Raw genomic sequence first — 15,301 nt, 5'->3', positions numbered from 1 at the left:
TTAATTAGTTTGAATTACTTTGCAGACAAGTTTTAGTCTTGTGCACTCAAATAGTATGTTTATTTTTCATAATTTGGAGCCATAGATGCAAACCATGCTTTAAAACTAAAAAAATAATCCAATGATGTCAGTTGAACCGTATAATGTTCTTAATTAGGAGTCTAGATGCTCTTACCAGTAATCCTTGCAGGAGCAAGAACCATCTTTGAAACAATGGAACCGATTCCGGTCACGTACAACAATCTCTCTATCAACAATTGCTGATATAAGTTTGAAAGCAGCATGACAGTCCTCACAAACACGAAGATTCTTCAGAATTCGAATTGGTGTTCCAGGTAATGTGTTGATCAACCCGAAAACTAGTGCTAGTTTCTCGCTGTGACGATAGAGAAATTTTTCCTTCTGGCCCTCTTCTATGTCTAGCAGAACAACTGAGGTGTTAGGCACATAACCCTTCAGCTTCATTTTCTCAACTAGTTTCTCCCACATTTGGACAATCTCCTGAGCTTGCGGATGGGTTTCATCCCCAGCAACAAACTCATAAACTACTCCATCCAGTGTGATTGAACTCCAGCCGGGAGTTTTCTTCACACCTCGATCCCTCATTAACTTTCTCACTCTTGCTGTGTCTTCCCACCGTTGTGCTTCGGCATAAATGTTTGACAAAACGACATAGTATCCATCATTAAGTGGATCTAATTCAGAAAGGTGCTTTGTTGCTTCTTCAGCCAGTTCAATGTTTTTGTGAACTTTGCATCCGCCAAGGAGAGCTCCCCATACGACACTATTGGGCTTGATAGGCATGTTAATGATAAACTCGTGAGCCTCTTGAAGGAGCCCTGCCCTACTCAAAAGATCAACCATGCAACCGTAGTGCTCAATTTTAGGAACTATACCATAATCGTTAGTCATGCTGGTGAAGAATTCACGACCCTGATCCACATACCCAATGTGGCTACAAGCATGCAAGAGTCCTACAAAGGTTACATCATTCGGATCCATGCCTTTCTCAATCATCTCAGAGAAAAGTCTCAAAGCTTCCTCAGCTTGTCCATGCACGGCAAGCCCTGCAATCATCGCTGACCATGACACAACCGTTCGCCCTTTCATCCCATCGAAAACTTTACAGGCATCCTCCAAGCATCCACATTTGACATACATTTCAATCAAAGTATTGGAAACGCGAACATTTCTACTAAACCCACTTTGGTTCGAGTACTCATGAATTCTCCTACCCAAATCCAAGTCCCCCAAATCAGCACATGCAGCAAGAACAGCCACTACGGTCACCTCATTTGGCTTCACGCCAGCCTCTTCCATCTCCAAAAACAAACCAATAGCCTCCTTAGGCTTCCCGCATTGAACAAACCCCGAAATCATCAACGTCCATGACCTCACACTTCTACCGGGCATCTGCGAAAACAAGTCATACGCCCCCTTAATTTCACCCCTCTTTACCAACTGGGTTATCATTATATTCCACGTCACAACATCCCTCTGCGGCATTTTATCAAACACCAACCGCGCATCTCGCTCTCCGCCACACAAAGTATACAAATTCAGAATCATATTCATCAGAAACAAATTCGACTGAAACCCAAGTTTCTCTACATACCCATGTATCCCTCTGCCTTTGGAAACGTCCAACAAACGTGTACACGCCTTCAGAACGAAAGAAAGTGTAAAACTATCCGGCGAAACACAAAAGCTCTGCAACTGGTTAAAAAGAAGAATTGCATCAATGGGGTCGTTGCCTTCGGCGAAGGCTTTCAGGCACGAGTTCCAGGCTTCTGTCTCGGGGGTTTCGAGATGTTGGAAGAGTTTCCGGGCGTAGGAGAAGCTGGAGTTGAGAGAGCAAACGAAGGCGATTCGAGAGGGAGGGAGGGAAGTGAGAGGAGAGTTGGTTTTGATGAGGTGGGCGTGGAGTTGTCTGAGCTCTGATGGGGAGGCGAAGCTGTGGAGGAGGTGGGTTGCTGTGCGGGTTTGGGGAGTGTGAGAGTCTGTATTGTGGTTCAGAGGAGGAAGATGGAGGCAAGTGACCGTTGAAAGCATTGAGACTTTTCAAAAGGTCGTTGCCTTTCAACGGTTTTTCTTCACTTTTGATTCTCTGAAGCGTCGGCCTTGGGTTTTATATAAGGCGCTTCTAAAGCTTTGGGGTTTGGCATTTGGTTTTAAAAACGTCAACAGTGTTTGCTATTGACATGTTATCTACTAATGCTATCGTTATCATATATCAAAAATTCGTTCATAAAATTGGGAGAGCCTATTGACTATGAAATCTTAAATGTCAAGACTTGACATCACCAACCTAACACTTGAGTGCAAGTGCAAATGCTTTTAACCACTTGAACTATAATTTTCTTACGAGTAATAACTAATGTGATGCCACTCAGTACTACGCCCTGATGGTATTTCTCTTCACTTGTAAGTGAGAGGTCTAAGGTTTGAATTTCGTGGATGACGAATTCGATACCAAATTATGTTGTCCATTCTGTGACTTAGCCGAACTCCCCCTCCTCTTAGTACAAAATATATCGTTGTACTAAAAAAAAGATAACTAATGTGATGTGGTGTACTCGATATTAGGCCTCGCAATTTCTAGCACAACCTGTTGATCCGATAAAACAACACAAGAATGACAGATTTTGAGTCAATATGTTAACAAGTTAGATCATTATTGGATCACCCCTTAAAAATAATTTAACGAGTCTAATCACTATCAAGCCACTGGTTAAGGATTTAAAAAGATATCGTTTACCAGATCTAGACATCAGGCATAAAAATTTCTTGTATAATCTGTTAACCCAACACAAAACAAAACGACATGACCCGCTAACAAATGAAGTCGGTATCAAATCACCTATTAAGATAACAAATTTGCCACAGCATGACAGATTGAGATAACGGATATTACACGAAAATGATAAACACCACAAACTCTTCCACCCAGTATTCTAACAGAATAACATTGTAAACCCAGTCAACAATATAATTTGATGAAAAGGAAAGATAACTTCAGGTGCAAAACTGAATTGACATTTTTGTTCCAATACCACAACCAACCATATACTGAAACCCTTTGGTGTCGAAGGTAAAAAGTATGAGAAGATAACTGACATCCAGTTTTTTACATCTCGAAATTTTCTACAAACAAGAAAGAAATGGAAGTAAGGTAAATCTATCTGAATTCTCTTGTAAGTCACGTGTGTCCTCTTAAACCCAGCACGAGAAATTGAGTTAACCATGAAGCCATTTGCGATGACAAAGGCCGACGATGATGGCAGGTTTTACTTGAATAGTTCTGGGTTCAGCCAGTCCCTGTCATACGCAATTCCAACCGACATCAGTTTCAATACTAAAATTGCTTGAAGATAAGATAACATGGACAGTGGTGTATTGCACTCACTTGCTAATGTCATCAAGGTGATCATCAAAATCTACAACATCCTGCCATTTTTCAGTTGAGATATAATCCAGTAGAACAACATTTGCTGATGGCTCCTTGATGGTCAACTGGTTTCCATCAGATCCAACTAGCTTCCAAGTCCTCGACGCATCCTTTGTGTAGATCTGATTTTTCATAAGGAAGAAAAATAAAGGTCAAAAACTTGAACGAGATTAGGAGGGAGAATCAAGGGAAAACTATGCTGCAACTAACAAACCATGTAATACAAGATTAGATTAACATTAAGACAAAAAACATGTCAGAGAAGATGGAGGAGTCCGAAAGGATAATAATATTGAACTTCATGTGTGACGTTACTCGAACAACATTAAGGACGATTGCAAATTCCTTAACCAACTCTATAGGTAAGGAGTCCGAAAAAGATTCTCCAAAGCACCTCTTCAAGATGTAGTAAGTAAACAGAGATTTTATTAAAACCTCTATTGAAGAGAATAAAATGGAATTACCAAATTTGTAGAAAGTAGGTGAATTATGGTATTACCAAATTTCAGCAATAGCTTATGAAACCAGAAAAATGTACATTCGCTAAATTATATCGTAACTAAGAAAGAAAACTAAATGGTGTATTTACACAACAGGAAGGGAGGAAGGAGGGGCAAGGGAGAGAAATATGGCAACATATATGACTAATAAAACTTTGTCAGCTCGGTTCACGAAAAAATAAAAACTTTCCTAGCTTAACCTAACAAACATGACCAGCCCAACTAGGAGAATACATTCTACGCTCTTAAGTTCTAAAAGAGGGTTAATAAAGAAGGGGCAAAGCTTCATCCACCACACATTTAGGTTTGGACTGACCTCCAATCCCATTGGTAGTGTTCCACTTGACAAACAACTTTATAACTCGTCGAGTTTACCTCTATTTAATTCATTATATTTGAGTAAGACGACTACCATCAATCTATCCAGTCTTGGAAGTGTTGAAAAAACCATGTTAGAAACTTTGTAAACACACAAACTACATAATTTTAGCTCCCAAGCCATCTTACATGCCATAGTTCACTTCCCACGTTTATCAACATCCATCGTCAACAATTCCAAAGCAGTACTCTAATTTAAAGCCAGAAAAGCATAAAAACCGATACCTAGAAAATTCTCAGACTTTTTAGCTAAACCCAGACTACAAGCAGTTCATCCAATAAAATATAATCGTACACTTACCATATCATAAAATCTTAAAAAAAAAAAACGAAGATACATGCTTTTCCATAACCGAAAAATGTAAAAGATACCGACCTGCACTACCGGGCTGCGGTCCTTAGTTTTCGACAAAGCTTCAAGCTTCCTGTTATCTAGCTAGAAATGGATAAAATGTCGACAAAAATAAGAACCCATACCAAAAAGACTAACAAAAAACACAAACAGAACTTCATGGAATGAGGAATTGCATACCAAAAGAATAGCGGCTTGAGGAAGGTAGCGATAAATGTGATCGCCGACATTCTTCGCGATGCCACCGAGCTCGTGATCGTCAAACCTCTCGTTAGCGTGGAAATACCCCACAATGCTCACTCCTTTAGCAGCAAAGTGCTCCTCGATCTGTCCAAATTCAATCCCAACGGTCAAATTAATCAAATTACAGAGTTAGGGCACCATTTTTTCCCCGGGAAAATCCCAATTCGAGTTTCTGAAACCCTAAAGGAACAAAGTGGCGAGAGAGAAAGAGGGGATTTAGGGACCCACCAGGATGAGGGAGATCTCGAGCTGGGGGAGGAGGCCGATGTGGGAGTGAAAGAGAGGGACGGAGTCGGTGATCTCGACGACGTCGTTCTGCGGAGAGACGCGGCCGAGGAGGATGCCGTTGACGGTAGAGGTCTTGTGCTTGAGAGCGTGGAGCACCAGCTTTATGTAGGCATTTTGTGCGATCTCGTAGCATAACTCGCCGCCCATCACTCACTGTGTTGGACTTCACTTGCTGAATCGCCGGCAACAGAGAAGAGAAAAGGAGAGGGAGAGAGAGAGAGAGAGAGAGAGAGAGAGAGAGACTGAGGAAGCAGAGGAGAGAGTCCAATTTTCAGTGTTTCGTAAGGTTGGAGGATCCGGACGTTGTTCTGCGAATATTTCTAATGTTTTTATTTTTATTTTTAATTTTTATCTTTTATTTTTGTTGTCATAATTGTAAATTTTTGTCTAATGAAACAAATATTTTATTGTTTTTATTGGCCACAAAGAATATTTTTTAGAGTCAACATGTCACAAAAAGGAAAATTTTTTATTGTGATCGGAACACTACACTGTTTTTATATAAATGATGCAAAATTTTATTTTTTAAGTTATTAACGTTTTAATACACATATCTCTTATACAATTATACGTGATGTACCATTCTATGTACCAATCATACTTAAAAATCTCTCCACAAAAAGATTGATAATATTTTTTTTTTTTGTTACAAGGCAATAATGATTGTAAATCAATCTAATTTACGAAAAAGAGCTACAAACTTGAGAGTTACGAGGCGTTCACACAATGCGAATTTGACTAACAAATATATGTAACCCACATACTCCTCTTAATTTTTTACCGTCAAATTAAATAAAATAAAATCGAATCAAATGATAAAAATTAACAAAATATCGTGTAAATAAAAATTAGCGTGTGTATAAAACCGCCCCACGTAAATAGATGTTTGAACTTGATACTATATGATGATACATTTCTAAACCAAATTGGCTCTTCTTTTTGTCTAGATTTTGGTTTTTGGCTCGTCTTTTTGTACAATACCGTGTTCCGGCTACATCGAAATTTCTCGAGTAGGAGGGCCTACGTAACAACAGCCTTGTGGCTAGTTTCATCCTGAGCCACTGTCCGAAGTACAATCCATTCTGAGTGATGCTTTGGAGCAAGATCCACAATGCTAAATAACCATGCCTAGCACGTCAGGCAATTAACTCGAAATTCGGCAGGAATTTTGGAACATGGCGTCTTTCAGCCAGCAAGAGATAAAAAAATAAAAAACCAACGAAAAATCCTTAAAAACTTTGGTTTTAATCAGAAAGACAATAAAGGTGTAAATGAATAGAATCAGGAGTGACTTTTTAAGATAAAAATATCATTTTCATTAAAAGTGAACAGTACCAAAAGCGTTTCGTTAAGATTCCTTTAATATAACAAAGGACATTGCCTCAACCAAGAAAAAAAGAGTGCCAGAGGGTAAATATAATTATATAAAAGAGAATTGTTATTAGCACATCAATAATCTCATTTGGCACTCCAAACTTTATATAATTAGAAAGAATAATACACTTGTGAGGAGTGTAGAATAAGATTTTTGAAATGCTAATAATAGTTCCTTGAGGAATTACCAAGTTCAATGTATCACATTGTTCACTCGAAGGGATTGATATCCACTCAAGACTCTGTCCAGAGATTCGGACATACCCACTTCATAAAAATCCAAAAACTTGAACAGCCTGAATCTCTCTCTCCCTCTCTCTTGAACGGTTTGGATCTCTCAGTCCAAAGCTCCGGACACAAAGATCCGGAGTGAATGTCATTGCCAATCAAAAATACAATCATCAGAAACACAAAAAGAAATTTGAAAACAAAGAACTAGGACAAACTGTCAAGCTCAAATATAATAAATACAATGAGGAAATCGCTCAAATAGTAAAGAATCTTAACGAAAAAACATATGCCCCTGAAGTCTCATCTACATTAAAATCATGTATCTTGGTAATTTTTCTATTCCTCACAAGAACCCTAATGAATGAGCACATACAAACTACAGCCCTGGACAGGAAACGCGAATAATAGTATCAACGCATCAAATTATAAGTGACCAAATGCTAAAGCGAACATCACAGGCTAGGCTAAACAGATAAATTAAACCATGGAGCATCTATCTAGATAACTAATTATACTGTAATAAACTCCATAATACGATACTATAGTCTACAACATACTAAATCAAAATGACACTACAAGACGTTGTAGCAGACACCGTGTTTCAATCTACATAGTTTTTCTACACCATACAATATAGAAATTGACTAATAAACTCTTCTGGCCATAAAAGTTTCCCAAACTGCAACGATAGGGAGCCTCTAGCGGTTCCAAGAAAGTGCCTAACCGAGTGCCAGACACAAATCTAAGCAATCTGTGTGAAACTTCTAGGGAAAAGCTTAAGCAACTGCATCAGAAATCCTTCATCACTATCCTGCATAGGGATGGTAGCGGCTATCGCCTTCTATTTCTACCTTCCATAGGGGTGGTACCGACTACTGCTACTATATCCCCCCCTTCCATATGGTCCACCTGCTCCTCCACCATAAGTAGCACCAGGATAAGAGTCATAGCCACCACCACCATAGTTTGAACCTCCGTAACTTCCATAGCCTTCACCGCCTCGGCCATAACCACCTAAACCACTCGCACCATAGCCCCCACCATAACCACCACCATATGGTCCAAAGCGGCTAGAATAACCAAGAGAAGACTCACCACGATAGCCACCTAAGCTACTGCTGCCAAAACTCCCATAACCACTGCCAAATTCCCCACTATCACTACCATAACCGTAGCCATAACCACCACCATATCTACCACCAAGACCACCTGGTGTCCTATAGGGTCCAGGGCCAAACCCTCCATCAAAACCACCATAAGAACTGCCATATCCACCAAAGCCATCATTAAAAGAACGAGCCCTAGAATTGCTACCATATGCAGGAGCAGATGGTGGATTTGAGGCTTTCTTTGGTTCAGCTTTCTTGATCTCCACCTACAACAAAGCAACTTAGTTAACCTAGGTTTTTAGAAATGGAGCTACTGTGATCACCCTCTCCTGAGAAGACCTATACCTGTAACAACCTCCACCTAAAATTAGTTCCAAATAAATAATTTGAATTATTAAAATAACTAACAGAAACGAAAGATAACAACCCTTTAATGCATAGATTTAACAAAACAGGAGGATGCAAACATTGATGCTCCATGTCAAAAAGGATTTTGTATACATGCTGTTTACCCGGAGACCATCTAAACAAGCTCACCTGGGTACCCGCCATATCAATCATGTTTCCTTTAGATAACAATTCATCTACAACTTCCTCATTGTCAAAAATTACAAACCCAAAGCCTCGAGATCGATTGGTCTCATGATCTCGTATGATCTGGTGTTCTACCACTTTCCCATACTCAGAGAAGAAACTTTTCAACTCATCTGCACAAATTTAGCAAGCCAAGCAAAAGGAATGAAGATGGTAGTGCAAACAAGCTTGATTTGGCAAGCCTAATCAGAAACCAACAGCCTTCCGAGTTGAAAACACGGAAAGCAGGATAAAACATAAAAGCATACCCTCAGAGACTGATGATGGAATGCCACCCACAAATATCTTCTTTGTCCTAAAATCCTTTGATTGCCCTTGACCTTTCGGAATGGTTCTCTTGATCTCAACCTACATTATCCACATATAATTAAAGTCGTAGATAAAATTAAATTGCGTAAAAAAAAGTAGTAGCAGCAATCCATGAGCAAGATATATCTATAATAAACCAGACAAAGACACAGACTTAAACATCTAATTTACCTCCTTTCCATTGATAACATGAGTTTCCTCAATAACTGTATCAACAACTGATGGATCGGCATAGGTTATAAACCCAAAGCCCCTAGGCGTACCCGTGAAGCGATCTTTCATTATCACTGAGTCCACTATCTCTCCATATTTCCCAAAGTGCTTGGTAAACGTAGCTATTGATTCAAAGCAAATACAACAAATGAGAGTGCAACACATCAGTAACATAACAAAACAATGAATCGAATTTAATCTAAAACCATACAAAGTCAATTAACCAAGCAAAATCTCGTATATCAGGAGATATGGCAAGTAAGCTAAAAAATAATCTAAAATCATCCATTCAATTAGAAAACCAAAAATTCGCCATCAGCATTCTATATACTTCAATAAATTTCATGCCATATAATTTCGCCGCACAATGCCTAGATCCGAATTTAAATTTACTTCTTAAAAAGTAGAAAGAAAAAAGAAAAAAAAACAACCTTGCTAATTTACTTTGCTGAACACAACAAAAAGGTAAAAAATTTGTTAATATTTACTATAAAAAAAAAGGACATACCATACGTAGTGTCTTTTGCTAATCCACCAATGAAGATCTTTCTGCGAATTACGAATCAAATATTACACAAAAATTAGCAAAAGTGAGGAAACGCAGCAAACGATGCCCCAATGCTTGAATAATGATAAAATACAGGAATCAAAGAAAAACCCAGCTAGAAAAGATAAAGATACATAAAATCTTCAATTTTATTTTCTCAGAAAGATCCAATCTTCTCGAAAGTCAAACAGAAAACAGCTAAATTGAGCGTGGGTATGCGTGTGAGAGAGATACAGAGGGAGAGGGAAGACGTACCCAGGGCTGGCGCCGTCGCCCGAGTGAGGATGGCCGGGATTGGACTTCGAACCCATTGCGTTCGGGATCGGATTTTCTCGGGAAAATTTGAGGAAAAGGGAAAGGTACGAGCTTTGAGAGTTGCAAGCGACGAGAGGAATAAAGATTAGGGCTTTTGAGTGGAGAACGTTATTTACCCCATCCAAAGGAGGGATTTACTGAAATGCCAAATTTGGCCCGAATCGTTTTTATATCTAACCTTGTTTATAATTCGAACAGTCTAGAGAGGAGGAAGAGAAACTGAACTCACCATCTCGAGTGCATTGTGTTGATCTAAATGTTTGAGATTTTCTCTATAAACAAGTGGAAATTTTTGTTAAAATCCAGTAATTATTAGAGAATGATGTTATTTTCAACTCAATGTCTTATCTTTTCATCTATTTTTTAATAAAAATTTTAATTACAAATTTGTCCATTTACAAAAAGATTGATAAAAATATTAATTATTTTGTTTTGCTTAATTTAAAAAAAAAATAAATAAATAAAAAATAAAAAAAAAAACAGGTTGGGCATGGGAGACAATTTGTCTACCTTAAACCCTAACTCATATTTTCATCTCCTTTCATTTAGATAAAGTAAAACAAATAGTAATGGAATTAGAAGATGACTTTTTTATTGAACAGGTAGAAGATGACGCTTCTACGGAAGAGGTAAAAGATTATGTTTCCATTGAAAAGGTAGAAGAGTAATTTGTGTGTAGGTCATTTGAATTTGTCCATTGTATTTTTAAATTTGTCGTTGTTGAATTCTTTTGAATTTGGATACTTCTGTCGTTTTCATTTGAATTTGCAAACCTTAGTGATTTTCATTTACATATTATTTGTTATATTTTTTAAGAGACAATTTTATAATTTTATATGTATGTATATATTAAAGGTTATTTTGGGAATAATAGTGGGTGGGCAAAATAGTATTTTAATTTTTTAACTTTTTTAAAGGGGGTGGGATTATAAGGTGGCTGGGAAAATAAGACAATGAGATGGATCTAGTAACTCTCTTATTAGAAAACCACTTGAAGTGATCCATAAAAAAGCATAAGACATGTGCTTCTCTATAAAGCGCTTCTAAATTATTCTGTAAACCACAATTAAAAGTGCTTTTGGCTGCCAAAAAGCACTTCTAAATTTTTCTCTTTTAACCAAGTGATTGTTTTTGTGACTAAAGCATGCATGATATCAATTCAGTGCATTGAGAAGACATAAAAAATAAAGAACATCCCTACAACTCTCTGTCTGAATGTGCAGGATCTGCAATAGTATGCCCTTTTACTTGGGGCAACACCTTCTGCAATTTCTTTATCATCTGCTTCAGCTTCCTCAGCTTGTCCATCTCACCTTCCTGAAGCAGCAAGCTCTCCAATGTCCGAAACGATGCTTCGCTCATATGTCTACCCCTCTCCACCATTTGTGTGGAGCACTCAAATGCTTCGTTTACCCTACCCCGGGAGCACAATCCCGTTACCAGAAGGTCCAATGCATGATTGTGAGGACAATATCCTTTCTCCACAAGGTATCGCCACAAATGCAAACCCGAATCAAGCTGATGGTTTACACAGAAAAATTTTATTATCATCACAACCGTTCGTGTTTTGGGCACAAAACTTCTATCAACCATTTTGTGATATAGCCTAGAAACGCCTTCAATATCAGATGTCCTCATCAAGCCCGAGAATATGGTGTGGTATGTCATATCGTCCTGCTCAATATGATTCTCTTCCATCTCATCCATCAAGGCAACCGCGGACTTCAGATGTCTTGATCTAATAAGTGAACTCATCAAAGCATTATAAGAGCCAGTGTCCGGAAGCAAGTTTCTCAAGCGAATCTCATCAAATAACTGCCGTGCCTTGATTGGATTTCGAACAATCCCTGCTCCATGGATCAGTGTAGTGATTGTTTCCAACGTAGGTGACAAGTTTTCCCGTTCCATTCCTTCAAAAAGTCTCAATCCATCAGCGAAGCAACCTTTCTTACAGTAAGCATCAATTCTAATGTTATAAGTTATACTATTTGGCTTAAAGCTTCTTTTAACCAGTTCATGGTAAAAGAGTTCTATTGCAGTAATATCTCCTGATTCCTTGAACCCTAGGAGCAAAATATTCATGGTCTTGGTGTTGGGTGGAAAGCGAGAACACATCTTCATGAACACTGAACGTGCCTCCTTCATCTGCCTTTCTGTGCAAAATGCTCGGAGGAGTACATTGAACTCATCAGTACCAAACTTCCTCCCAGCAAAAATATCGTTCTCCAATTTTTCAAATGCTTCAAGGACATCTTCATACGATTTGAATTTTGCTATTTTTGACAGAATGATGCTCATTGACTTAAGGGTAAGCAAGGAAGGGTGCGTCCTGCTTATTTTTGCCATCAACTCCCACGCTCTATCAAAATAACGCATCCTGGTAAGGATGTGCAGCATCTTTTCAAAAGCGTCTGAGCTTGGACATAACTGGGAATGACTGAGGGAATAATTGAAGAATTCAAGGGCTTTAAGACCATTGGAATGGGTTGCGAAAAGGTGACCAAGAACATTCTCCACAAAACTGGTGGAAAGAACTTGTGGTGGGATGTGCTGGAGAAGAGTCGGTTGAAGTGGTTGATCAGGGTAAGGATGGTTGTTAATTATTCTGGTGATTGTATCAATTTCAATGCTGGATTCTGACAACAGAAGTATTTGGCTGGATAATTTAAGGACGTTAATGACAGAAAAATTTAGCTTTTGAGGAGTTTCAGTAAGTTGATTGGATATCTTTAGTCTCGTCAAATGGAGCATTCTCTCCTTGGTTGAACTTAATGACAAGCGCAACTGAGTTGGCAATTTGAAATTTCCATTTGGAAACGCTCACTGGTACCTTAATATCCTGGATATCCAAGCAAACAAAAGTTAAAGGTCCGGTAAACCTAATGCGAGACAAAACAAAACAATTACAAGTATGAGTGGTAAGCAGCTATAACAGTGCAACCTATGGCCAAGGTTCTAGGACTAGTATTGAAAACACATGAACCACTTCACGTAGCATAATAACTCACAAAAATAATAACATCACAGTGATTACACACACTAACTCAAGCTACAAGCACGAACAAGCTATTAAATTGGTCTAAACTAATTTCAGACTCATGATTTGTAATGATTAATCCAAACTCTCATAAAACTCTGGATTTTAGCTACACCCATAAATTCAAAAGAGACGACCAATGCATACAAAGAATAGTGCTTTCATCGGATTTCAACATCAGCCGTATATTTTTTGATCCAAGATTAATTAGGAAAAAATCACAAGATTGGACACCACAAGAAAAGGTATAGCACTAATTCTTTCTAAACCAATCATCCATATCGTGCACTACCTCTGTGATTTCTGAAATAAATACTCAGATACCCTGAAACCCTAGTAAGAATATTGAACAAAATGATTGGATAGGACTTGCAAATTTCATTCTCTTGAAGAAAATTATATGGAAAAATCCCTCACCTAAAACCTTCCAAAACCAATTTAGCTCGCTTTGTTTCATTCTATTACTTTCGAACTATGAAAATTCATCTATTGCATCCATACGTTTGTGTAGCAAGAGAGAGTATGACTCTATACATAAATACATTTACATAGTATCTCTTAAGAATCAAACCATTCAAACACAAAATTCTGTTATACAAACCAAAGCAGAACGGCATAAACGCTAAAAGATAATATTTTTATGAGCCCGAATACTGATGCAGGAAAAATACGAGTTACCCAGTAATCAAAATCTTCCCAATGACACATTTTTCATACCAATGTCAAGAGAAAGCAAGCAAACCATGAGGCGCACTGTATGTGTTCGACCAAATGCCTCAAAGAACTATAAGAAACACAAACCCAGAAAGTGAAATCTAAAGAATCGGAGTTCAATGCAAACACTAGGCAGACCCGCAGTAGCACTTACCGGGAAAGGGTGTTGGTGCTGTGTTACTTGCTTCAGCTTTTACAATTTTTTCCGTTATGTTCCGTTTTTGGTGGTTAGAGAATAAGGCGAGCATATCGACTGCACAATCTACTTAGGAGGGCTCTGAGATTTGTTTAAGCTGATTAGCCAAATTTTCATTGGGCCTATTGAGTATTGGATCTATTGGAATTTGGGCCTCTTCGTATTGAATGATCTTTAATTCCGTTGGAAATGCTCCCGAACATTATTTTTCACGAGTGAAGGGTTGAGAATTAACCGTTTAGGCTATCTTTAACCAACACGGTCAAAGGGTCATAAGGCTAAAAATAGCTTAGAATGACACAAAAAATGTCTCCAACCGAGGGCTAGGCCAAAGGGCTTATGGGTCCCACCAGGGCCCAACCCCCAAATCAGGCTAGCGGGCTAGCCATTTCCAGCCAGCCTTCTAGCGACAGAATGTCAAGCTTAACACTTTGCCAGCTCTCTAGCTCTACAAGGTCAAGCTTGACATTTTGCCAGCCCTCTATTCCAGCTCATTTGAATGTCAATGGCTACTTGGTGTCAACATTATGCCAGCTAGCTAACATTATGTTGCCGTCAGGTTACTGTTAAAATTTGAAATTTTTTTTTTTGGATGAATTTAAAAAAAATTAATTGTTTTTCCTATTACCTACAACATTGAAAGCTGAAGATAAGGAGTACCACGTAGATAAGAATCTTATCTAAATTTGCATGACCAATTATATCTCAACAAGTGGCACTTGAAATCCTATCCGAAAAATTATTAAGATTACATAAAGATAAGAAATATAGAGAGTTACTCACTTTAGTGACACGTGTCACTCGAAATCCTATTCGAAAAATTATTGAGATTACATAAAGATAAGAATTCTGAAGAGTTACTCACGTTAGCGACACGTGTCGCTTGATATCCTATCCAAAAAATTATTGAGATTATATAAAGATAAGAAATCTAAAGGCTTATTTATTTGGCGATAAGTGACACTCAAAATATATCCAAAAACTTTATTTTATACAGTAGTTTAATTTAATTTACCATATTAATTTAATTAAAATAATAAATTATGTTTGGCCTATGGCCCTTTGGTCCCCTCGGTTGGAGATAGTTTTTTGTCAAAGGGATACGTTTGGCTTATAGTCATTCAGCCCCCTCAGTTGAAAATAGTATAAAATATGGCCCAGCATTGTTTATTAAAATATAATTTCTTGCAGAGCTATAGGGCTAAAGGAAGCCCTTTGAACATCCTTCGGTTAGAGATGACCTTATTATTCTAAAATAATGTGCAAGGAGACTTGACACACCACGATCGAAATCAAGGCGTGCTGCCCAAGTCCTCGTGAGCCACCAAAGCGCTTCTAACTAGAACCTGAAGGGGCGCAAAACAGAAAGTGTGAGTGGGCAAAAACAAAGCTTTTCAAAATCATTTCAATCTCAAAAGTTCTAACCCATCTCCGTAAAACTCGTATAATTTTC

The 15,301-nt window shown here is 38.2% G+C and overlaps 4 protein-coding genes across 4 annotated transcripts; all 4 read right to left on the bottom strand.

The window, feature by feature from the left end:
- Positions 1 to 47: 47 nt before the first annotated feature.
- On the bottom strand, positions 48 to 2,178 carry LOC137742270 (pentatricopeptide repeat-containing protein At4g21065-like). Its single transcript, XM_068482094.1, has one exon. It carries the CDS (start codon positions 2,050 to 2,052, stop codon positions 172 to 174), a length of 1,881 nt encoding a protein of 626 aa, XP_068338195.1. The 5' UTR covers positions 2,053 to 2,178; the 3' UTR covers positions 48 to 171.
- Positions 2,179 to 2,863: 685 nt separating this feature from the next.
- LOC137743392 (ER membrane protein complex subunit 8/9 homolog) lies at positions 2,864 to 5,478 on the bottom strand. Its single transcript, XM_068483274.1, has 5 exons — positions 5,150 to 5,478; positions 4,859 to 5,005; positions 4,703 to 4,762; positions 3,407 to 3,570; positions 2,864 to 3,318 (listed from the first exon to the last, which is right to left on the bottom strand). The coding sequence occupies exons 1-5, from the start codon at positions 5,354 to 5,356 to the stop codon at positions 3,288 to 3,290; spliced, it is 609 nt and encodes a 202-aa protein (XP_068339375.1). The 5' UTR covers positions 5,357 to 5,478; the 3' UTR covers positions 2,864 to 3,287.
- Positions 5,479 to 7,291: 1,813 nt separating this feature from the next.
- On the bottom strand, positions 7,292 to 10,029 carry LOC137742205 (heterogeneous nuclear ribonucleoprotein 1-like). The gene is made up of 6 exons (XM_068481997.1): positions 9,842 to 10,029; positions 9,548 to 9,588; positions 8,998 to 9,161; positions 8,766 to 8,865; positions 8,461 to 8,630; positions 7,292 to 8,189 (listed from the first exon to the last, which is right to left on the bottom strand). Exons 1-6 carry the CDS (start codon positions 9,895 to 9,897, stop codon positions 7,662 to 7,664), a joined length of 1,059 nt encoding a protein of 352 aa, XP_068338098.1. The 5' UTR covers positions 9,898 to 10,029; the 3' UTR covers positions 7,292 to 7,661.
- Positions 10,030 to 10,882: 853 nt separating this feature from the next.
- On the bottom strand, positions 10,883 to 12,738 carry LOC137743768 (pentatricopeptide repeat-containing protein At3g61360-like). Its single transcript, XM_068483710.1, has one exon. It carries the CDS (start codon positions 12,650 to 12,652, stop codon positions 11,099 to 11,101), a length of 1,554 nt encoding a protein of 517 aa, XP_068339811.1. The 5' UTR covers positions 12,653 to 12,738; the 3' UTR covers positions 10,883 to 11,098.
- Positions 12,739 to 15,301: the final 2,563 nt, after the last annotated feature.

Source organism: Pyrus communis, chromosome 8 (genome assembly GCF_963583255.1).
Source record: "Pyrus communis chromosome 8, drPyrComm1.1, whole genome shotgun sequence".
Taxonomy (NCBI): Eukaryota; Viridiplantae; Streptophyta; class Magnoliopsida; order Rosales; family Rosaceae; genus Pyrus; species Pyrus communis.
Note: the sequence above shows the minus strand (reverse complement) of the source record. Positions and strands in the feature narration are given on the sequence as shown.

Bases quoted from the DNA above. Each gene is read 5' to 3' on its own strand.
- LOC137742270 (XM_068482094.1), bottom strand. From the start codon at position 2,052: ATGCTTTCAACGGTCACTTGCCTCCATCTTCCTCCTCTGAACCACAAT.
- LOC137743392 (XM_068483274.1), bottom strand. From the start codon at position 5,356: ATGGGCGGCGAGTTATGCTACGAGATCGCACAAAATGCCTACATAAAG. The intron at 4,763-4,858 runs GTATGCAATTCC...ATCCATTTCTAG, and splicing joins CTCAAGCCGCTATTCTTTTG to CTAGATAACAGGAAGCTTGA. The intron at 3,571-4,702 runs GTCGGTATCTTT...ATGAAAAATCAG, and splicing joins ACCGCAGCCCGGTAGTGCAG to ATCTACACAAAGGATGCGTC.
- LOC137742205 (XM_068481997.1), bottom strand. From the start codon at position 9,897: ATGGGTTCGAAGTCCAATCCCGGCCATCCTCACTCGGGCGACGGCGCC. The intron at 9,589-9,841 runs GTACGTCTTCCC...CGTAATTCGCAG, and splicing joins GGCGACGGCGCCAGCCCTGG to AAAGATCTTCATTGGTGGAT. The intron at 9,162-9,547 runs GTATGTCCTTTT...TTGAATCAATAG, and splicing joins AGCAAAAGACACTACGTATG to CTACGTTTACCAAGCACTTT.
- LOC137743768 (XM_068483710.1), bottom strand. From the start codon at position 12,652: ATGCTCCATTTGACGAGACTAAAGATATCCAATCAACTTACTGAAACT.